A 24086-nucleotide genomic window follows, 5' to 3' on the forward strand; every position below is an offset into this window, starting at 1 on the left:
CTGGAGACCGCTATTATAGCAAGGAGTGCAAAAAAAAAAAGCTGTTTCTGTGAATGGCATCGAGAACACTAAAATAAGAGAATTTAACAGAACAATCTACTTCTGCCTTTATCATTTTCCTGGATCATCTTTTTAACTGCTTTATCAAAATATTAGTACTATTTTTGTTACTCTGAATGTGGGGAGTTTTTTGGTCTAAAAAACCTTCTCTTTCAGGTTGTGGGTTAAACTACCATAAGCGATGCGCCTTCAAGATTCCAAATAACTGCAGTGGAGTGAGAAAGAGGCGTCTGTCTAATGTGTCTTTGCCAGGAGCAGGGCTTTCAGTTCCAAGACCAGCACAAGCTGAATATACATCCTCTGCCTCTGAAGAAGTATGTAATGTGAAAGGGAAAACATTTCTGGTTTTAAATCCTTTAACTTCTGGGGAGCTAGATAGGGTTGCAAGTGGCTCATAATGAGTATGAGGGAGTTGAGCTTAACCATTATGATTGGTTTTAGTTCATTTTTAAACCTGGTGACTGTGACACTTACTGATAACTATTATTACTGTAAGAAATGAAACGGGAAGTAAATTATAACTTTCACGTATAATTTTGTTATTAGCCTGTCACTCATTGTTATACGAACTCTGAGAACTTTGGTTTCAGGAATATAAACCACCTTGCCTTCTTTGTAATACAGATTCATTTTGTAATTACGGTATCAGTATAGCATAGTTACTTGGCTAAAGCAGTACAAATTGTAAGCTTTTATGCTGCGAGAAGAGAAAGTGCTCCTGATATGCTGTTAAGCTTTTCACAGAGTTAATCTAAAAAAACTCAAGCCTTATCAAGGAGGGTGTAGAGGATGAAGGGCTTACAGTAAAAGCCATCATCCATAATAGTTCTTTGGTCTAATAGTTATGATGATTGCTGAGAGGTTATCGATTATACTGCAAATATATTGGGATCGTAAGACAGGACAGACAGTGATTAGATCACTTTGTTTCATTGCTGCTTCCACTGTGGGGTAAAAGCAGTGCTTTTGACACTTGGTCTTTCCTACTTATCTAATTCTGTTACTTTATGGTATAATAATTCTTACCATAGTTTAAAATAGAAGATTGTCTAGTTGAACGTAATTTTTCTAGCTAGAGTCTACGAAGCCTAGTATTGAGTCATGAAAAATATTTATTCTGATGTTTATAACTATTAGTAAGATTTATTCAGCAAACATAGAATAGTAAACGTCTCTTCTATCACAGAATTTAACTTTATGATTTCTACGTGCATGTTAAGTACCTCTTTGACACCTCTTCTTTGCTATGTGATTTCGAATACTTGGCTTGGATGATCAGTAACATATTACTATATTTGCGGTTTATCTTTCAGCAGTCTTAAAATGCTTTAGGTCAGATGCATAAAGCCACGTTCCTTTACATTTTTCTGTAGATCTAAGTAAGTGCGAGTTTATCCTGCTGAATGTTCAGTATGATACTCAATGCCTTTTGTGTTTTAATTGTCAAAGTTTTTGTTTTAACTTAATTTCAAAGAGTTTTTTGGGGGGGTTAATTTCCAAAATTATTTTTTAATTTTCTAAATATTTTTGCCTAATTTAGTAAGCTCTCCAGGCATGCCATACATTGCTTTTTAAAACTGATAGCTTGAGGTAGTGATTGGATTATGGTTTGCCTACCTCCAGTGTTTTCCATTTTATACCCTACATGGGGGTCTGTATGTGCTGTCTGTGAACCTTGCCAGGTTGCTTGAAAAAAAAAAAAAAAGTTGTAAGAGTGAATTTTTAGCATTTTAGCTTCTGTGGAAATAAGGATTCATACATACTTTCCTGCTCTCTGCAACGCTTTTATGTCTGGTGTTTTCTTGGTTTTGTTCTATGATACCAGAATGTCCTCTTAAAGCTCCTTGGCCAGGTTGCTTTCTTATCTGGTCACTTTCTGAGCCCGCCCCCCCCCCCCCAAGTAGAATCATAGAACAGTTTGGGTTGGAAGGGAGCTTTAAAGGTCATTTAGTCCAACTCCCCTGCAATGAGCAGGGACATCTTCAACTAGATCAGGTTGCTCAGAGACCTGTCCAATGTGACCTTGAATGTTTCCAAGGATGAGGCATCTACCACCTCTTTGGGCAACCTGTTCCAGTGTTTCACCACACTGATTATAAAAAATTTCTTTCTTGCCTCTTTCTTTCTACCCTCTTTTAGTTTAAAACCGTTACCCCTTGTCCTATCACTACAGGCCCTGCTAAAAAGTCTGTCCCCATCTTTCTTATAAGCCCCCTTTAAGTGCTGAAAGGCTGCAGTAAGGTCTCACCGGAGCCTTCCCTTCTCCAGGCTGAACAACTGTGACTCTCTCAGTCTTTCCTCAGAGGAGAAGTGTTCCAGCCCTCTGATCATTTTTGTGGCCCTCCTGTGGACCTGCTCCAAGGTCCATGTCTTTCCTGTGCTGAGGGCCCCATAGCTGGATGCAGTACTGCAGGTGGGGACTCACCAGAGCAGAGTAGAGGGGCAGAATCACCCCCCTTGACCTGCTGGTCACACTTCTTTTGATGCGGCCCAGGATAGTGTTGGCTTTCTGGGCTGCAAACACATGTTGCCAGGTCATATGCAGCTTTTCATCCACCAGTACCCCCCAAGCCCTTCTCCTCAGGGCTGCTCTCAATCCCTTCATCCCCCAGCCTGTATTTATACTGGGGGTTGTGCTGACCAGGTGCAGGACCTTGCACTTGGCCTTGTTGAACCTCGTGAGGTTCACATGGGCCCATGTTTTGAGCTTGTCCAGGTCCCTCTGGATGGCATCCGGTCCCTCAGGCATGTCAACCACACCACTCAGCTTGGTGTCATCTGCAAACTTGCTGAGGGTGCATTTGATCCCACTGTCTGTGTCATTGATGAAGATATTAAACAGTACTGGTCCCAATATGGACCACTGAGGGACACCACTTGTCACCAATCTCCATCTGGACATGGAGCCATCGACCACTACCCTCTGGATGTGACCATCCAAACAATTCCTCATCCACCAAACAGTCTACCCATCAAATCCATATCTCTCCAGTTTAGAGAGAAGGACGTTGTGGGGCACTGTCAAAGGCCTTACAGAAGTCTAAATAGACGACATCCGTAGCTCTTCCCTTGTCTGCTGATGTAGTTGCTCCATTGTAGAAGGCCACTAGGTTGATCAGGCAGGACTTGCCCTTGGTGAAGCCATGTTGGCTGTCTTGAGTCACATCCTTGTCCTCCATGTGCCTTAGCAGAGCTTCTAGGAGGATCTGTTCCATGATCTTCCCAGACACAGAGGTGAGGCTGATACGCCAGTAGTTCCCAGGGTCTTCCTTTCTACCTTTTTTAAAAATGGATGCAATATTTCTCTTTTTCTAGTCACCAGGGACTTCACCTGACTGCCGTGACTTTTCCAAAGTCATGGCAGTAGAACTGTTTTGGTGCAAATCACGTATACCTTCTTTATTCCAGCGCTGCTGCCCAGAACCTAGTAAGAGGATTCCCTCCTGGAGTGGCCGTCCCATCTGGATGGAAAAGATGGTGCTCTGCAGAGTGAAGGTTCCGCACACCTTTGCTGTTCACTCTTACACTCGTCCCACCATATGCCAATATTGCAAACGGCTGCTCAAGGGCCTTTTTCGCCAAGGAATGCAGTGTAAAGGTAAACATGTAATTTTCTGCTGCAGTGATAGATTTCAATAAAGGTTTTGTATTTAAAATTGATTTCAACTTATGCTTTGAATGCCAGAAGGTTATACACTGTGAAATGGGGCAGTATAATTTTTGAAAAATGGCATATTTTTGAGAGGATTACAGCAGCCCTCGTTTTCATTTTAGTAGACTGTGCATTGTACATTTTTCTGAAAAATAAGATTTAATCAGTACTTCCCTTTGTTCGATATCTGTCTTCTAGACTCATCACTAAAGAATTTGTAAGTTTTCATTTTTGTATTCTAGTACAGAATACTGGTTATTATCTTTTGGAAAAAAACCCCCAACATTTACACAGGTAGGTGCCTTTCCTGCACTAGTTTAGGCTACATCAGCTGCATGGTTTTTATTTAGCATATGTTAAGATACATGATTTCAGCTCTCAGGCTCTTCCCTGCAGTTCCCAGGGCATAACTATGACATTGTGATCTTCTGGCTCTTTATTGCTGGGTAGTACAGATCTGTCAGCTTTGTTGCAGGAAAGAAAACTGTAGTGATTAATGATAAACATTAATATGGAAAGGACTTTCCATTTCTCTCATGTGAGTTTATCAAACATGAGTACCACAGGTCATAATTTTGAAAGAGGTCACTTAATATATTTTCAATTTCCTTTAGTAGAGGAGAGCAAAATTTGTAAGCTTATAGCTGTGTTAACCTTCTTTTGACTAAAAATACTGCTGTCTCATGTAAGTAAGGAATTAGTTTTATCTTTCATTTCTCTTTTGATTAATTTGCAGTCTTTGTAGTCTGTCTGAAGTCTGCATCTTGAACTGTGGGGTTTGTTTGTTTTTCAGTCAGTAATACATAAATAATGAAGCCTGAAGAAGATGCTTTGCAGTGTTAACATATTGATGCTACTGACCATATACAGTTATTGTGACTGTATATCCAGGTGAACAAATGGGGCTACCACGTCAGTTTCAGGGAATTGAATGACACTGGATAAAGATAGCATTTTTATATGGAAAACAAGCCTAGAGAAATGTTATGTATATGCATAGGACAGAAATTAATATATTAATAGGCCTCCATTTATGCAGTACGATCCTATATGTATTTTTAATATATCAGGAATTGATATCAAACAATCAAAATATTTTCATACTGCTTTCTCCTACAGATTCTTAAGGTTTCCCACTGACTTCCTTGTGCACATTCCCAAAGCTTGGGGCCTTTCAGCAGTCCCATGTTCCTGAGTACCTGTAAGAGCCCTGGTTTTCTTGAATTCATCCAGGCTTCTACTTGGACTCTGAGGATGATCTTTGGGATACTAAGGCTATATTTGTGGTAATAAATTAGATGTGCCCAGGAACATTCCTGAACACTGAGGTCAACTGGGACAAAATGACCCGTGCTCATGAACAAGTTTTCTTAGCATCCCAGCCTGGGTGGCTGTATGCAGACTGCCTGTTGGGAACAATTTCATGGGATGCTCTGATTTATGAACTAGACCTGGGAACTGTTTGGGATTGTGCTGATGCTGTGGGCCAAAAGCATGCTAGGGGATGTTTCTAACTGTTTACTAGAGAGTTGCATTGCAGTACTCAAGAATGTTTCTGGACCTAGATTTATTTATTAGGATTGACTTGCTCTTAGTCTTTCTAGTTCCCTGGTAGGATTTGAAATGTCTGTTTCTTTCAGCCCCCTTCGAACTAGTGAAGTAACCATATTCCATAATATGGACTGAAAACAGAGCTATAGAAAGGACAGTTCATTGGTCTCCTAGGATGCTTCCTCATAGGCACTCAGAAGCTGAACAGGATTGTATTTTGCTCCAGGGTTTGGCTTCTCTGCTAGTAAAAATGGGGAGATAATGATTTTTCTCTTGTCTGGGCACAAGAAAAGCACAATGAGCTTTCTTTGGATAGCGAAAAGGGGCTACATTAGCAGTTTGAAAACAGTTATGGGGGCAGTAGGGAGTTTTGAAATTCATGATGTTGATACAGAGTTGAAAATTACAGCGATGCTGCTAATAAAGGAAATTCTTGTTAATACCGCTAATGTATGCTGGACTTTGTTCAGTAGGCTACATCTGATACCTCGGATGCAGGAATGGCACACATCCAGGTTAGATTCCATCTCCACATCAGGCCAGATCTGGATATAATGTTATTCTGTCTGCCTTGTGTCAGCAGGCAGAAGTGGAGCTTCAGTGTTCAGCCAAATCTGTAATATGGGTGATAGGGAAACTGGACTTTGGGATTTACTGCAGAGCATATTTGTGCTGTGATACAGGTGTGTGATACTAGAGGCTTTCATGGCTGCAAGTCTTAGGCAGCAGGTAGGGAAAAATGGTAGAGATGAGACATTTGAATCATATAGCAATGGAAAAAGGGATGTGGAACAGATGGTCGGATGGGAAAAAATACATCATAATGGAAAAAGTAACTACAGAGAAAGCTAGAGAAGTAGAAAATTGTTTTGTACTGGAAGGGGAAGTGCTGACATAATAAATAGTGGTGGGGCAAATCAACATGTGACATCAGGACAAGTTTGTTAATTTCCTTCTGGAGGTGACCTCATTGGTACTGTCTTCAGTTACATGTAAATGTATGAATCTGAACTGAAGCTTGTGATGGAAGTAGTGAATGATAGAATGTTAGTGTTTGAGTAGGAGTAAGATTCTGGTATCATGGGTTTATTTATCTTCTATTTTAGATTGCAGATTCAACTGTCACAAACGCTGTGCATCTAAAGTACCTAGAGACTGTCTTGGAGAGGTGATTTTCAATGGAGGTAAGATGAGGAACATGCTTTCAAATACTGACAGATCTTTGGAGGCTTAACAAGATGCATTAGCTTTTGGTTCTCTCATCTTTGAATATCTTAAGTCTTTTTATTTTATCTTTCCATTTTTTTTCACCTGAGATTGCTGACAATTAAAAAGATTCACTGTAAAACTTATACTCTGGTGAATTTAATTTTACGTAATCAGTGTTGGCAAGTACAGTGTGCTTTGCTTGAGATTGCTCAAAGGAAATAAAAAATGAAGAAGCCTTCTCAATGTACAAAAAATTAAGTATCTGTTGTGATCAGTTTGCTCATTGTTCACCATGAAATATGTATTTCAAAGTGTGAATATCTGCAGACAAGTACCATTTTTTGTGACTTTCTCATATCCATGATTTTTAGTGGCCAGAGTTAGTCCAGCAGCTTATGAGGTAAAAGAGAAAGGAAAAACCAAGCCAAAACAAAAAACCCACTTTTTTTTTTTTTTTTTTTTTTTTTACCCTCAATTAAGTAGGACTGTTTTCTGAATAGACCCTACAGAGTTGAAAGGGGAAGGTGGGGAATAGTATGTGGAAGAAAGTTTAGTCATATAAGTTTTAGACCAGTGTTAAGCTGATGAAATATGGGTGGGTGAGCAGGCAGCAAGGTGGATTGAAAGCTGGTTGAATAGATGGGCCTAGATGGTGATATAAGTGGCATGAAGTCTAGTTGGAGGCTGGTAACTTGTGGTGTACCCCAGGGACCAATACTGGGTCCAATTCTGTTCAACATCTTCATTAATGATCTGGATGATGGGGCAGAGTGTGCCCTCAGCAAGCTGGCTGCTGACTGGGAGGACTGACTGATACACCAGAAGGTTGTGCTGCCACCCAGAGGGATTTCGACAGGCTGGAGAAATGGGCTCATGGGGGTTGTTGGACCAGATGACCCCCAAAGATCCCCTCCAACTTCAACCATTCTGTGATTGTGTTGCCCAGAATTTTGATCCTTGGCACACATATTTTGAGGGGAATAAAATTGATGACATGCAGCAGATCACACCAAACCGTACAACCTGATTCAGAGGCCTGGGCAGCAGCCCTGTTAGCCGGTGGGTCCATTGCCGTTGCACAGTGTATCGCATGCATTCATGCCTGCCTTCTTCAGCTTCAGGGCTCTTGCCTGGGTCTTGAGATTGGTGGCCATGAACAATAGTGTGCAACACGTTGTTGCTGCAGCCTGCTTTCACTACCCTTGTGATGCTAAGTGCTAGGGCATATAGTTTAGGAGCTACAATTTCATAGAATTCTTCCATGGACATAACGAGTCATTTGTTTTTCATTCTTTCTCCCACCCTTAAATTGAACCTTCTCAGACCAAAAAAACAAAAAAAAAGGCTGCAGATGAAGGTATTTGTATGTCTTAATTCTTAGTTTTCCACAGTGCAAGTTGTACAGCTTTTGGAAACTTTAAACTGCCGCCAGCAGAGAGTCAGGTGTGAATAAGATCTGTTCTGCTTTTCTCTTTTCTTGCAACACCACAGGCCTCCTTTTCTCTCTTGCTTTTGCTATTATGGGCTACAAGGGCAGTGAGAATAGAGTTGGGTTTCTGTTGACGGAGAATTTCATTTGCACAGGACTAGTTCTCTGGGTCATCTCTAGCCATCGAGAGGTTACTTTGTACTGATTACTTGTGGAACAGAATTACTTAATGAGATTCAGGTTTAGACCTTAAGCTTTTCGCTCCATTTCTTTCAATATGATTCTTCTTTTAGATGGGTCTCTCTTGCCTTGGCATTTAGCAAAACCAAACTGATAATGTTCATTAGCATACTCTGCACCATTTAGCAGGAACTTGAGGATTTTGTATATACTGATTGTACTTTTATGTTTACTTGCACAAATGTGAAATGAAGAAGAAATTTGGGGGTTTTTTTGTTTGTTTGTTTGTTTTCTTTGAGTTTTTTTTAATTGTGTATTTGAAATAATATCTGAATCCTGTGCTGTTTCCAGAACCTGCTAGCCCAGGCCAGGACTTGGACATGCCAATGGAAGTTGATAGCAGTGAAATGAACAGTGATGGTAGTCGAGGTCTAGATGATGCTGAAGAGCCCTCTCCTCCAGAGGACAAAATCTTCTTTATGGATCCATCTGACCTTGATGGAGACAAAGATGAGGAAGCTGTCAAAACCATCAGGTAAGTCATAAGCTGTATTTCTTTGCTCTGGATGTACTTTCCTCAGTATTGTGAGTAAACCATTTCTGATTAGCTGATGTTTACTGCTTCAAGTGTTGTTTTTTCATTTGTGGTTTGTTTTGGGTTTTTTTGAACTTGAAAATGCTTTGTAAAGTTATCCTGTCTCAAGAAAACCTGAAACATAAATTCTTCTGATTGGAAATAGTGCTATGCTATGATTGTTATCAAAGAAATTAAACTAGATCATCAAAACATGGTGACTTCTATGGCTTAACATGGCTAAGGTCTTTGATTTTTGACTAATTTAGTTACTGTTATGCATGTGTTGTCTCAAGTAGCTCCTTTTAAATCATTTTAATTTTAGTATCATAGTCTATATGCGTTTTAGGCAGAAGTTTGCTTTATTGATCTTGAATGTGATTTTTCTGAAGTCTTCAGGCTGATAACTGTTACATAGTTTCTTTAATCAAGTTTGGTCTTTTTACCTTCTGTATTATTCTGAATAGTGTCATCCTGATTTTCTTAAGTCATTCTTAGTAACATAAGAGCAGTTGTGTTAGGTCAAACTAAAGGTTGTTTTAGCTCAGAGCTTAATAACAAATACGTGAGGAAGAGCATATAGTGATACCTTCCCAACTTTCAGCAATTTATAGCTCAAGGACTTCCTGAGTTGTAAGTAGCATCTTTTTTGTGTTCCACCTCTAGGTAGGATTTTTCCATTTATTTCTAATGGGATTCAAAGCAATAAAAGTTTTTGGCATGTACAGCATCCTGTGGTAGCCAGTTCTGCAGTGTAACTGTGTGCTGTGTTAAAGCATCCTTACATTTTTGGTTTTGAATCTACCTTGTGATTTTGTGTATTTACAAATGTTTCTGTTAGTGTCACATGTAGGAGCTCTGGTGTTAAGCAGGCAACTGAGTGCTTTGCTCCATTTTCAGTGCTATTGAAACCTGTATGTTTAACTAATGACTGTCAGAATATTAGAGATTGTAAAATCCTTGTCTGCAGGACAGTTAATATCCCTGAGCATTGATAGAATTTTCTAGTGCAGCTGTGATTTGAATTAACATACCCCTGTTTGTATGCTTAGGTAGGGACCTTCATTAGTGTAATAACAATATTAAGAAGTAGCATAGTCATCTTACACAGACAAGAGAAAATAATAGTGATGCTCATGTTAATTATATTTTTATGCTGGATTAAGACCAGCAGTCTCAGCTAATTGTTTTGAGAGAGGATGATTTCTGTAGGTGTCCTCATTCCAGTGCGTTTCTTCTGTGTTCTGTAGAGTAATCTAAGTACTGCAATGCTTGCACCAGGAGAGCTAGTGGAAGCTCAGATGCCTTATCAATTTCATCTATCAATGACATTTGTATGGGAAGAAAAGGTGCCTGTTCCTGAAAATTATGGGCTAAATGTGTAGTATAATTGCAGTAGTGTTGTATTTTACCTTGTTAAATATTAACTGTTCTATCTTTTTTTAGTCCTTCAACAAGCAATAATATTCCTCTCATGAGAGTTGTACAGTCGATCAAGCACACAAAGAGGAAGAGCAGTACAATGGTGAAGGAAGGATGGATGGTCCACTATACTAGTAGAGACAATCTGGTCAGTGACTTTAGTTTTTTTCTACGTTAAGTTAAATTATTTCTTTAATCCAGTGTATTTCATTTATCTTATTTAGTACTCTGATTTACAGTATAATTTGAAAGAACTTTAGCCATGGTATTCATTATAAAGAAATCTGGTTTAAAGGAGAAACTGTAGTTTATTCAATATTCTTCATGTGGTGGTTCAACAGTGCTTTTCCTTCTCCCTTTTAAGAAGGAGAAGCATCTCTAAATTGTCTCAAATGAATTGCGTGTTTAAAATTTCAGCTTTCCTGAGATGATTTGGAATAATTTGCTTATGTCTTCTTTCTGTTTAGCAGTTGAACTAAATATTTGTATCAGTGTTTTTATTCTACTACAGGAAGAGGGGAAATCATTATAAAATTATGAGTACTGAAATGGCTGACGCTATTATTCTAATAATCTAGGTGTTTGTAAATGTCTGTGTGTAGATATGGGAGCCCTTAATTCCTCTAGCACTTCACCCTATCTAAAAGTAAGCATTGAACACCATCCCCCGCAAACTCACTATTCCTCTTGATGTCAGTGGAATAAAGAGTTGTGGCTTGACTGTATGTCCTTGGGTATGCAGACATCCTCCAAAAAGACTATGTTGTTTGTTTCCAGTGCTACCAATAATGATCTCTTAATTGAATCTTCTTAGGCAAGCTCCTTGATTTTGTGTATTGAGGAGGAAGGTAAGGAAGAATAACTGGGTTCCGCAGAGTTGTCTGATGGGAGGGAGTGAATAATCTTGTCTTTTGGTAGATGAATGAAAAGGATGAAGTCAAGAAGTTCCCAGATCTCGTGAAGCACAGTGTGTCATGTTGAGACTGTTCATGAAAGGCAGCATAAATACTTTTGCATTGTCTCTACACAGGAGTCTGATTGAAGGGGACTTCAGGAATTTAGAGAAGCAAAGTTATTTAATTTCTACTGAAATCAAGCTGAGAGGAGATACTAGTCACCTCAAGTTACTGTAGTGTTTTTACTTTTTGTGATTGTCAACTAAACAGACCACTGCAAGTGGTCTGTCAGAAACTGCCTTACAAAACATTTCTTTAAGGTACAGTTTTGTAATACCTAGACGTATTTATCAGAAACCAAAATAAGTGTAGCATATTTCAGATGAGATTCCAGCCAAGGCTACTTAACAGACACAATTATCATCAAGTGGCTATGGAAAAACTAAGGCCAGGTAGCAGACAAAGATGAATAGTTCTAGCAGAACTGTTGAGGGCCAACCTAGTATTCAGCTCTGATTTAATCTTTCAGGACAACCAGTACATTTTTCCATGGACTTTACTGAACCTCCTCATAGAACGGTGATCAGATTGTACACCTTAGCTTAGTTTGATTTTCTTCATCTGTCAGTCTGGCTACTACCTAGATGATATCTACCTAAAAAGGCAGTTCAAATGAAGTGGAGTATTCTGCCCAAAGCAAGATATCCTCAGCCATGCAAGATCTTATAGAGCTTCCTAATGGGAGGAGACGTCTGTATTAGGCATTACAACATCGGCTATTTCCCTTGACCACTCTGCTCTCAGCAATGTCAGACTATTTCCTATTCCTGAAACAACTTGGGCTTTCTATCAGTTCTGACAAAGTTCATTTTAACAGCAATATCTGTATGCTTCTTGCTGACTCTGGATAACAAGATATTTCACCCTTTATAATGAGAAGTTTCTGTATCATCATCTGTATTCTTTTCCTCACTCTGAGCCCATCCTCCCTCAGAATAGGGTATGGGCAGATTTTGAATCTGAGTGAGTTACCAACCTGTTCCTTAATTCCCCCCCTCCAAAGTCTTCCCTGATTCATGATTTAATAAAGAGCATATATGTCTCAAGGACAGGTTCACCCTTATGCTTTCACCCAGTTTCCATTCAGTGCTGCCTGGAAATTCCATATAGTTAAATCCATTCATGACCTAGCTTTCTTTGTCTGACTCCTACAGGTAGTCTTAGCTTCCCTGTGATTGAAGTGATTGAAGCTCTACTGTATTATGTTTCAAACTTTGTCATCCTAAGCCAGAGTTAAGGATCTTGGTTTTTTGCCACAGAAAAATGAAAATGGGCTTCTAACTATATGAGCATGGTGCAAGCAAAGTAAGTTAGGTTCATACAACCATATTAGCTTTCTAAAAGCTTTGTTTTGAGGAATGTTTTTCTGCTTAAAATTACAAGGCACTTATGTGCAACAGCTTATTCATATTACTTTTTGTTGGAGAAGGTATTTTTCATTGGTGGAGACTTCCAGAAAATGGCTATTTAGTCTGTCTTGATTTTTATTTTATTTTATTTTCCCCCCAAGATATTTTGTCCACTTGAATCTCATAATCTGTCTGTCTTGCCACTGTGTGCTTTTGATCTCCTAGAATTCTGTGTTGACAAAAGAATTAAGTACTTGTTAGGCTTGTTCAGTCCTTGAATCCTTGCGATGTTGGTGTGAGGCCATGCAGGGAGAAAGCATAACTCCCACAATTGTTACTAAATTAAAATAATTCAGGTTTTGTGAGCACATGTACCTGGAGTGAAACCTGTGTAGGTAAGTGTTTTCCTGTATGAGATAACTGCTGTTGTCACTCCTATTACTGTAAGGTAAGTAATATTTTTTTTCTGGTTTGTGGAAATAGTTTTTGAGCCTCTTCTTGAATTTAAAAAAATATCTTTATTCTCGAAGTGTATTTTTTCATGTATCTAGCCTAAGATACAACTGTAGATTAACATTAATTGATTATTTTAGTAATTTTAGAGCATTTCTCATTTAAATAATCCAATAACAAAAGCCATAACAGTGATTTATTCCCTATGTTATTGTACTGTGCATTTTGTAGAGAAAAAGACATTACTGGAGACTGGACAGCAAGTGCCTCACGCTATTTCAAAATGAATCTGGAACAAAGTATTACAAGGTAATTAATGATGATTAATAATTATGTGGCACTAGTGTTTTATAGATCTGAAATCTACTTGTGAGCAAGTATAAGTGTTATCTCCTTTTCCCCATCTTTTTTTAATCAAAACTGTGATTAGGTTAATTGTTGGCTGAAGCTTATAAGTGAGAAGGACCAAGACTAACTCTGAGAATTTGCTTGCAGCTGCTGTTCTAATCCCCTTGAGTATGTCACTCTGCATTTTACATGTACTGTTCTCCCAAATTACCTAGCATATTAAGCTTTCTTCACAGTTACCAGAGAATTTGTTTGGCCGCCAGTCTAATGAAGGCTAGGATTTTTGTTTTCTATAAGTAGTGACTGAAAGTTTGCATGCTTATGTATTTTATTTCAAGGTTCCCAAAATTAAATTATTCCCAACTGTACAACTGGAAGTTGCAAGTAAGATTTAGAGGAAAACTTACTGTGCAGCCTGGCATTATATAAATAAAGCTTAGCAATAAATTTAGTATATTGTTAATATAGTAATGTATTCAGTGGTGGAATATTCAGAAAATGTGTTTGAATGTATAAACAGGATTTTTCCCTTTCTTGTCTTACACCTTTAGGTGGGGGTCCAAATCTTGCAGCTTCTTCCTTTATAACATCTCTAAGATCAAGCCTTTTCTCTGTACACCCAGCTAAACTTGCCCAGATCCTTTTCATCCCTATCTTGACCAGTGCAGTCTCTTCTTCTCAGACCTCTCTGATACTTGTATTGCCCTGTGCATTCAAAACACAGCTGGTAAAATATGTTCCTTGCTTGTTGCTCCGTTATGTCACTGCTTTTAGTCCTTTGACTTGCCCCTTTGCACCCCTTTTTTTAACTGCTTAAATCTCAGGTTATTTGTCTTTGCTGTTAGAGTCATTCACAGTTTTTGCCTTTACATTTATTTGCTCTTCATCGTAATCAGCTACTGTCTCTTATCCCCCTAATGCCAGCCTGATGTTCACCTGCTTGTTCACTACTCTTGCAAGTGACATGCACCTGTACACCTTCCCATGTATGTGGAATGTCCTCCTCCAGCTAGTGTGAACTTGCAACCGTTTCTTCCTTCAGATCTGTTCTCTAGTACTGCTTGTACCATGATCTTAAACTGATAAGGTAGAGGAGTCAGTAGAAATTGTTAATATCTGTATGAAAGAGAATCTTTACCCAAAACAATTCAGATATGTGAAGCAGTGCTTATTGACTAGCTTATATAACCGCATCCTCTTCTTCATGTTGTCTTGTTCCACTTTTTTTCCCCTGTCATGTTCTATTGTAGCTAAGCTGTGTAAACTACAGGGGGAAAATGATCATTTTATAGTTGTGCAGCATTTGTATGCTGTGGGGGCATGTTTCATGCTGAATATAAATGCAGTTTGAGTAGAAAATAGTAGTTGTATAGAGAGATCTGTGGTGGGGCTGGAAGTCTCTCTAGGCTTGTATAGAGGAATTCAGAAAACTGGGTGGGCAACGGTCATGCAGTTTGACATTAGTTACGAAGCTTGGTGTTCTAGTATTTTGATATATTTGCTTTGATTTCTTTGCAAACAATTTTAAGTTTTGAGTATCAGTATATTAAAATATTATGTGCGTTTTCATTTTTTAATCTTTAATATTTTTCTTCAGGAGATTCCACTTTCAGAAATTCTCCAGGTGACTCAGCCTCGAGATTTTTCAAACGTGGTGCAGGGCAGCAACCCATACTGTTTTGAGATCATCACTGACACGATGGTGTACTTTGTTGGCGAAAACAATGGCAGCAGTCATCACAGTCCTGTTCTTGCTGCCACCGGAGTTGGACTTGACGTAGCTCAGGGCTGGGAGAAAGCCATTCGTCAGGCTTTGATGCCAGTCACTCCTCAAGCTAGCGTTTGCACTGCTGCAGGACAAGGAAAAGATCACAGTAAGCAGGCAGACAAGGCACTATTATTCATGTTCTGAAGCTGTTAATGGTAGAGATTCCTTTCAGAAAAGTGGTTATTTAGAGTGAAGTATTGTCTGTCTATTCTCTGCTGAATTAGGTCCATAATTTTCCACAAGTCTCTAAAAAGTGACACTCAGGTTTGTGGAGGGTGGGCAAATCCTGTAATGTGTTGTAGCAGGAAGTAGTAGTTAAGAATCAGATTTACAATATGAATGCATATTGCAGAGCTTTATTGTAGGAGCATTAAGAACTCACACGTAGTTGCTGGATATAAAAAGGGATCATAGTTTAGATATTTCTAATATACTTAAATAAATAAATTCAGATTATATACATATACTCTGAAAGAACGAAATTTGGATGCTTTTTGATGTTAGGCCCTTTATTTTAATTTGCGAGATGTCAGTAGCTAAGGAGAAGAAAAGGAGTTAGTGATGCAGTGTAAATACTGCCAGTATTTACTGGAAGAACTTTGGCTGAGCTGTGGGTAGTAACAAAAAGTACCCTATTCTTTTTATGCACCTGCCCTCCCTTTCTTTCTCTGGCATAGGATCATATTCATTATCAATGGTCCACTAAACTATATATTGTGTTCTTTCTCTTCAGACATCTTCTTGTTCCTTGCAATGATGTTCATTCACATTCTGTACTGAGATTTATCCTTTCATTCTTTAGTTTCCTTTCATCTTCCAGTTACTCCTTAGTCTTTTAGTGAAATTTTCTTTTGCAGCAGATTCTGAGATTAGTTTCTCTGTCTCTGATATCCAGCTATTCTGCATCAGCAACAGTTAAGAACCTGTAAATGCTAGTCTGAGGTAAAGGCACTTTCTGAAAATATAACCATGGTCTGAAATGGTAAACTATGAAATGCCAGTACTGGTATCTGTATTTAATTACAGTGAAGAAACATACCTGTAAGATGGTACCTCATAACTGGCCTTACACATATGTAAAATGCCACTTTTGATATGAAATTCTTAGTTCCAAAAGCGCTCTCTGTTTTCTAGAACCTAAGGCTTACTGTTGCTGAGAGACTTGCAAAGACAGTTGCTTTTTCCAAAATCAAATTTTTTTCAGATATAAATAAGAACATTTTTATAGTAAAAATTGTTAGTGGTAGGAAATAGGGCTGCAGGGGTAGATACAGGGAGAAAGTATTTCAGCATGTTTAGGATTGCAGAAGTATAAGAAACTACCATGAGTTGTGCAGTGGCGTTTGCATATTCTTAGACAATTCAGCTTGGTATTTAAACTCTAGAAAGCCCACAAAATGTCCATTCATCCCTCTTATTCCTACACATTGTGAGCCATGAAGTGTATCCTAAGTGTCTTTAAGAAAATTAGACTTTTTGTTAAAAAAACAAAGCCCCCAAAGCCTCAAATATGTTCTTTTAAATGAAAAGACCAAAAGAGGAGGGAGACATTGCTAGTGCTTGAAATTCTTGCAGCAGCAGGGAATTTGTAGTGTCAAAATGTCCACAAGATACTAGTTAGTCAATTTATACCATGCTCTGGCCAGAAAGTAGCTAGAAATGAGGATGCTCTTCCAGTCTGACCCATGGGAAAGAGTCCTTTCTGACCTGGTACCTGGTGGTTGGGGTGGGATATTTCTTTGTGGGATGTTTCTGAGCTGAAATGAGAAAGAGAAGATTAGTAAGCTTTTACTTGGTATAGATTACATATTAAGTCCTGGCATTACTGATTTCTTCGGAAGTGACAATTTTTCAGCCCTTATTCTTATGCATTTCAGACATTAGAGAAATGGATTTATTTGCAAGGAGTAACTCAATCTCTACCTAGTAGATATTTTGTATTCTGTAGCCACCTGTGGAGAAGGGTTCAGTGTGTTCTCTTTAAACAGTTTCAAAAGCTGTATCGTCACTTTCTAGTTACCTTGTTTCAACCTTGCTGCAGTTTATGTTGACCTTAGTAACTTTTTAGTCTGCTTTTTTTTCCTTGTTTTTCGTTGTGTTATGCCAATACAGACTTGACTGTAGTCAAAAATCAGTAGAAATATGCAAGGCTGTAATTCCAGTTCATGTTTCAGATGCGGTATTCAGAATGTCTTTGAGAACTAGTATTTGTTGCTGTCTTCAGTCTGTAAATTCCTTCTCTCAGATAAAGCACAGGTGGCAAAAATCAGATACAGACATCTTTGATTTCTGAAATTATGTTTTTAAAGCTCAAGGCTCTTCTTAGGGTGATAAAGGCTCTTATCAAAGTGATAGTAAATCTATAGTTTATCTTCTCTCCACCTTGTAGGTGAATTTGTTCTACATTCCTCTTTATTTTTTTTTTTTAAGTTAACATAACAAATGATAGGTTTCCATTTGTCTGAGACGCTTCACCTCTGTATTGGAAGTCAAAGGAACCTTCCTTGACGTATCTCTTCTTGTCCGTGCATCATAATGTTATTCCTGTAATGAAGACTTTGTGTCAACATCTGCTGCAGGCTGAAAAATTCTATGTCTTTATCTGGTGCTTTTACTTGCAAATTACACTTCCTAGATGTGCTCTTTTATTCCAAAGATTGATATGCTTCTGTAGTTCATCCATGAAACAAAGATTCTTTATATTATGGGTTTTATTGCTCTTTTAATTATCAGGTCTTCTATTACTTGCTTCGGTTGATTTGTTTCCTTTTCTTATGCATTAATTCTGTATATCTTGGTGCCACAGAAAATTAGCAACCACATTCATTTGACTATAAGGGATCTTCCTGGTCCTCTTCCCTGTATTTTTCTATATTACGATCAGAAATTCTTAATAGTTTAATGAACTCTGATACAATTGCGACATTAGTGTTGCTTTTGGTTTTCCAGCTCTCTATTGTGTACACACTCGTACTGTTCTACTATTTTTGTAATCAGTGATATGACAAAAATAGACAAATAATTCCAGCAAAAGTCCCAGGGTTGTTTATCTAATTAATCTGTGAAATCTGAATTCCAGGGTATGATGTTTCTGCAGAACATCAATAAAAATCATTTCACCATGACTGGGTTAGAAGTCAGTAAAGGTTTTTTGTTTTGTTTTTTTCCCCTTTTTACTAGAAAAAGCCTGCCCTTCCTATTTACTTACTCAGTTATATCTTCTTTATTGCAGAAGAGTTATCTCTAAGCATCTCTGTTTCAAATTGCCAAGTTCAGGAGAATGTGGTAAGTCATGTGCATTGTGTAACAGTGGTGTTCATTTGCCTGGGTATTACAAAGTAATTGGTAGTAACAGTGTCTGGATGAGAAAGCAACACCAGGGTATTGTAGCTAAAGAAGTCTGTGTTCTATACAGGAAGTAATCTACTTACCTGACACAGCTGTTAGTTTGTATGAATGTATGTCCCTGCTTACACTGCAGCTAAGTGGATCCTTTTCAGGAAAAGTTTGTTGTGTTTCTTCCACTCCATTCAGGGCAATGGTGGCACCCTTTACAGAGTTTGATTGATGTCAAATGTAAATGCAGCTTAGCCAGTACTAACTAATATGCTCATGAACATTTTGATTACTCCTGATGTTTGTGATTTCTTTTTTTCATGCATTAGGATATCAGCTCTGTGTACCAAATATTTGCTGATGAAGTGCTGGGTTCTGGTCAGTTTGGTATTGTATATGGAGGTAAATTACATTAGATTCCATTATGCATTTATTAAGGTAGAATGTCTGTCTGCTTGATATAATGAGCCTTTTTGTATTTGCTTAGCTGTATCTAGAATGTCTAGGTGAAGTTTATCTTGTTAAAAGTTCTGTTTGGATTACTTTGTCTCTCTGCAGTTTTATGTACAGTATTTCTTACAATTCCTTTTTTGCAATTAGAGTTTTGCATTGGCATCAAAATTGGTTTAGAATATGCATTGCATTTTGACTTTGATTAAGGTTTTTTTAATTGCAAATTCTAACACTGTTATCTGTATTATACAGTATTAGAAATCACATATTTAAGGAGGTTGTCAGCTATACCTGTTTTTAATGATACCTGAGAAGTGTAGCTACAAGCAATTAGAAAAATTCATATTTTAGTTTATGGTTTGACAGTATTTTTGCAGACATATTATTGACATATTTTATGCAAACAGTTTCTCTACAAATTTCTGTCAGCAGGATAAAGTAGAGGAAGGAATTCTTTGTCAGGAGGTCTCAGTTTTATGTTTCAATTGTACGTTTTATCACTTTTAGTTTTTAAAAACTTCTATTGCAACATGTAACTTGTTTATAGTATTAATCACAAAAAGAACAAATACTAGAAATGCATCATATGAACTGTTTCTCTCTCTCTTTTTTTTTTTTAATCCCATGTATTGTATCTCAAGAGTTGAGAAAACCACAGACCATAAATCTGGAAAGAAAGAGAAAGTGATAACTAATGATTTAAAAGTGGTAACATTTCTGCTTCTGTCATGTTGTCTTTCTAGTCAGGAGGTATTGTGGCTATGATTTTTCTGTGTGCCAATTGTGTAGTTAAAAACTTTTCTCTATTACTTCTGAACTGCTTGGTGGAAATGCAGTTTGATAAGTCTGGTTTTACATCACTCTTGAGAGAGGTCTATTTTTCCCCCTCTGTATTTCTTAAAGCATAGTGTGAATCAAAGTGTGCTCCCCCTCTTATAATTAGAGTATGCACAAATGTGGAATGTATTTTAATGTTTTGATTTTATTTCTATATGTACTCTCCTAAATTGCCTTTTAGATAAATCTCAGCTTGGTATTTTGCATGATTCAATGCTTATAGACATAATAAAGCTTATAAAAAGCTTTTATTATATTAATTTTTTTCACTTAATGATGCCTTAAAATATATAGGATATGCATACTGAAAGAGCAAGAAAAGAGAATATAAAAGACTATTCTTTTGCTGGCTCTGCATACTGCTTAATTGTTGCTGGCATTTAGGGAGACTAGATCTGGTGACTTCTAATATTGGCTTCTCCCTACTTATGTAGGCTTACTGAAATAATGGTAACAAAACCTTTCATTTAAACAAAAAAAGGTAAAATTAAGTTGCTTCCATTGTTGTGTTTTTTTTTTTTTTGGTGTGTCAGCTATTCTCAACAGACATTTACAAATTATAAATCAAGAAGTTATACAATATTGATATCCAACTCCTGTTTCTTTCAATGAGAACAGTTTCTCTCTGCTTTTCCTATTCCGGTTAGTTTTGAAGGCTCTGAAAAATGGAGACAGAAAAAAATATTCTTGACAGTTTCTTACTGATGTAAAACTTGCACTGAAACCTGGTTGGTTGTGTTTTACTTAGGAAAAGGAATTTTCAAGCTGCTTTTCTGTTAGTCTTTCTTCATGTTCAATTTTTAGCTCTAGTCTAGCTTCTGTAGTTAAGTGTATTTGTTAGTTTGGTGGTTTTGCTTTATGTTCTCTTGCAACCTAGCGTTTGTCTTCTAGGTTTTGCATCTAATTCATAATTGATGGTATTTCTGCTACATTTCTATATAATTTGATGTCTAGTGCAGCCAGAGTAATTTTCCCTGAATCTAAGGTTTTATTTAAATTAGAGCTGGCTACTGTGATTTCTAATATTTTGCCTAAAAATTGTTGATTTGTTACAGACAAAATGACAGAACTCCCCAGATCTCTCTTTTGAGACTTCTGGCTTTATGCTGTTGCCTGTGACAGTCCATTATACAGTGTATGCTTTCCTTAGGACTAATGTAATCTTTCTAAAATTTATTTTTTTGCTCTCCAGTTTTTAGTTCAATTTGGTAACCTTGTAAACCCTTTTGGAGCTTGACTGATGTCTACATTAACTGCCTTACTTCATCCAGTAGAGATAAGCCTGGTTTTGCCCCTTTGTTCATTAGGATGTTTAAGGCAGGTGCGGTAGTTGTTGGCGCAGCAGCCTTTGGAGCAATTCCTATGCCCTGCCTAAGCCCTGGCTCACCAGTACTGACCGCAGAGCAGCAGGTGAGGCCTGGCTGGGTGGTTAGCGAGGTGTAGCTGGGCTCCTCATAGCACTGCCAGTAGAGTCCTCTGTGCCACTTGCACTGTAGCTGTGTGTGTCGTCCCTTTTCCTAAAATGGCTTCCAGACCCTTCACTGAGCAGATAATGACATTTTGCCTTTGGTGCAGACTTATTGTTCTGTATTAGTTTAGTATTAATTGTCTTAGATTATCAAGGTTTTGCAGTGTGTGATCCCATTAACCACTCTGATGTGAATGTGGTAGAAGTCAGTTTAGCAGCTGTGGAGAAGCTGGATAAGTGTTTACAGCTACTCACTTAGCCCTTGAAACATCCTATCTGTGTATTGCAGAATACTTCTCATGTAGCTGATGCAGGTTGCAGCAAGGAATAGCATTTGGTGCTATCAGCACTTTTTTTTTTTTTTCCTTACCGTAACCTTTTAGAGCTTTTTGATCACAACAGGCTGCCCTTGGGTGTTAATGTGTTGTTCTCCATGGCACATAATTACCCTCACGGTCCTGTAGAGTATTAGGTATCTAATTTCCTGTGCATGTGGAGCCCATCAAAGTATGAAACCACTGGAGAAGACTTGTAAATCTTTCTTCATGTTGGCCTTGAATAGTTTTGTTGTTACTTTTTTACAGAAGAAAGGGAGTAGGGAGTGGGAGATGGTATTACTTGCTCATGTGGGAGTCCCTTGTACAAGCAAAAACTTCACCTAATACATCTAATGTCAATGTGCATACCTGACAGCAGAGTAGTAACTAGTTTAAATTTATCTACAACGCTCCTGTTAAGGCTGATCACTTCTTGTTACTCATATGCCAGTTGCAATTGTAAATATCAATGTAGTAATATTGTACACTTGCATGGAATATACTTGTTTCCCCAAAAAGAAATTTCTGCTATAATGTTTTATAGCTAGGAATTGCTTCTACTTCTTGGTGGCTGACATTGACTTTCTGTTTAGGAAAACATAGGAAGACTGGAAGAGATGTGGCTATCAAAGTCATTGACAAGATGAGGTTTCCAACTAAACAGGAAAGTCAGCTTCGTAATGAAGTAGCCATTCTCCAGGTACAGAAGTATTTTTGGATCACATTGGAGTTTTGTCTCAAATAAGCCATTAATGAGATTTTGTAATGTGTGTAAGTGCTCTGAATTGATTTCTAGATCTGCATATGTGATTTCTGAGTCTTTTTGTAAGAGGGACTCTTACAAGAGTGGGAATTCCTGAGTATTTGGTAGAGTTGGTAACTTGGGGGTGGTATCTACCCGTTATAAGGGATCCACTGAAGACATGTACTTTGGCTCCATGTTGTCTCCCTCAGGTAGCAGGAAACTGTATTATTTTTTGCTGTATTCCACTACTGGCTTCTCAATCTATGACTGTTACTCTTGCATGTTCTTTACTCAAGCTACTGAGTGTATCAACTGTAAAATTAATCATTATCGATAATTTGTGTTAAAACAAATTAGTCTTAGTAGTGATAATTGGCATGTTTCATGGGTTAGTGTTTGTTTCAAGCTAGTTTCTTGCCTCAGACATTTTGTTTTTTCATCTCTTAACTCTCCACTTAACTGCTTTTTGATTTGTGGTACAACATTTCTGTGTAATTCAGGATATTTCATACTGTTTTATTTTAGTGATGTACTACTTTATTTTTAGAATTTGCACCACCCTGGGATTGTGAACCTGGAATGTATGTTTGAAACCCCAGAACGGGTCTTTGTTGTGATGGAAAAGCTGCATGGGGATATGCTAGAGATGATTCTTTCCAGTGAGAAAAGTCGACTTCCAGAACGAATAACTAAGTTCATGGTCACTCAGGTTGGCATTCAGCCTCTCTCCTTTGAGAGGAAAGGCTAGATTTGTCTTTTGCGATTATGGGAGAATGAAATTTGGAGATGGGGTTTTCTGTATTGTTATTTAAAGGAGACAGCATGGAGGGCTGCACGTCTAATGGAAGTTGAATAGACATGGAAAGAATTTTGAATGGTAATTATGTTAATTGTTTTGCCCTTCTTTCCCAAGACATAACATTATGGACATCCAAAGATGCATGTTGAAACAGTAAGCATTCAAAAAGACAGAGGGAGAAGGGAAGAAAAAAAAAAACAAAAACAAAAAGGAAAATAAAACCCATCAGTTCCAAGTCTTGATAGGCTGGAAAAAACAGTACTTGCACAGTATATAAGGGTTAATTCTTGAAGACTATGCTGATACAAATTACTGTATTGGTTAGTGTGTGTGGCTTTTAACACTTCTGATCCGCTCTGAATAGTTCTGAAGATGTTCTTTCCTTTTTTTAGATACTTGTTGCTTTGAGGAATTTACACTTCAAGAATATTGTTCACTGTGATTTAAAACCAGAAAATGTACTACTAGCATCAGCAGAGCCATTCCCTCAAGTGAGTGAAGATTAAAAAAATACTTATTTCATCACTTTTCATTGTTCTTTTTTTAAAGAAATATAGGCATTGAAGCTTAAAATGTGAACTCGTAGGATTGTTCAGCTGACTTAGTGTAGAACTGCTCAAACTACACGTATTACAGTTGTCTTTTTTTTTTTTTTTTTTCTCCTTCCAACTCTTAGCCTAGCTTTATGCTCAATGGTCTGTTTCAGTTTCTTTACCCTCAGATGTGGATCATGTCTGCCAATGCTGTGCACCAGCGTTCTTTCTTCCAAGGAGCCTGAGAAGTACAACTACTGCTAGCGCTTAGCAAAAGGCTGTGTAGACTGCATCTAGCTTTATGCTTGTGAAGCATGCATGGAAATTAGTATTCTGGCTTAGTGAGAATATTCCAGTGGAAAAGGCACAGGACTAGAAGCTTCAAGACCAGTCTTTGTTTCTGTTCCAGTGCTGTTTGACAATTTCTTCCTTGTTGTGCGTCTCCTTCTCTTCCTCACTCTTGTCTGCGTTGTTTACAAGCTGTTGTGAAAAGGGACTGGCTCATTTGTTACTGGTCTTGCTCAGGGATTTTCATCATCAGTATGTATGATACTACATCATAATATAAACTAAATAGTTAATTTCTGTAAGAGAAATGCTGTTCAGTGATATTAGTATTTAGGTACTGTCAACACTTACCCAGTCAA

At 37.8% G+C, this 24086-nt stretch overlaps 1 protein-coding gene across 4 annotated transcripts in view; it reads left to right on the plus strand.

Moving 5' to 3' along the window:
• Positions 1-24086, plus strand: part of PRKD3 (protein kinase D3) — a 48997-nt gene that overhangs the window by 18702 nt on the left and 6209 nt on the right. For all 4 annotated transcript variants that reach the window (XM_075043072.1, XM_075043074.1, XM_075043073.1 and 1 more), the window contains exons 5-16: positions 217-374; positions 3469-3658; positions 6370-6447; positions 8433-8616; positions 10102-10225; positions 13067-13144; positions 14781-15057; positions 18184-18236; positions 18617-18689; positions 21956-22062; positions 22655-22816; positions 23299-23397. In XM_075043072.1, the coding sequence (XP_074899173.1) occupies positions 217-374; positions 3469-3658; positions 6370-6447; positions 8433-8616; positions 10102-10225; positions 13067-13144; positions 14781-15057; positions 18184-18236; positions 18617-18689; positions 21956-22062; positions 22655-22816; positions 23299-23397 (1583 nt within the window). The remainder of the gene's footprint in view (positions 1-216; positions 375-3468; positions 3659-6369; positions 6448-8432; positions 8617-10101; positions 10226-13066; positions 13145-14780; positions 15058-18183; positions 18237-18616; positions 18690-21955; positions 22063-22654; positions 22817-23298; positions 23398-24086) is intronic.

This window comes from Buteo buteo, chromosome 12 (genome assembly GCF_964188355.1).
Source record: "Buteo buteo chromosome 12, bButBut1.hap1.1, whole genome shotgun sequence".
NCBI classification, from domain to species: Eukaryota; Metazoa; Chordata; class Aves; order Accipitriformes; family Accipitridae; genus Buteo; species Buteo buteo.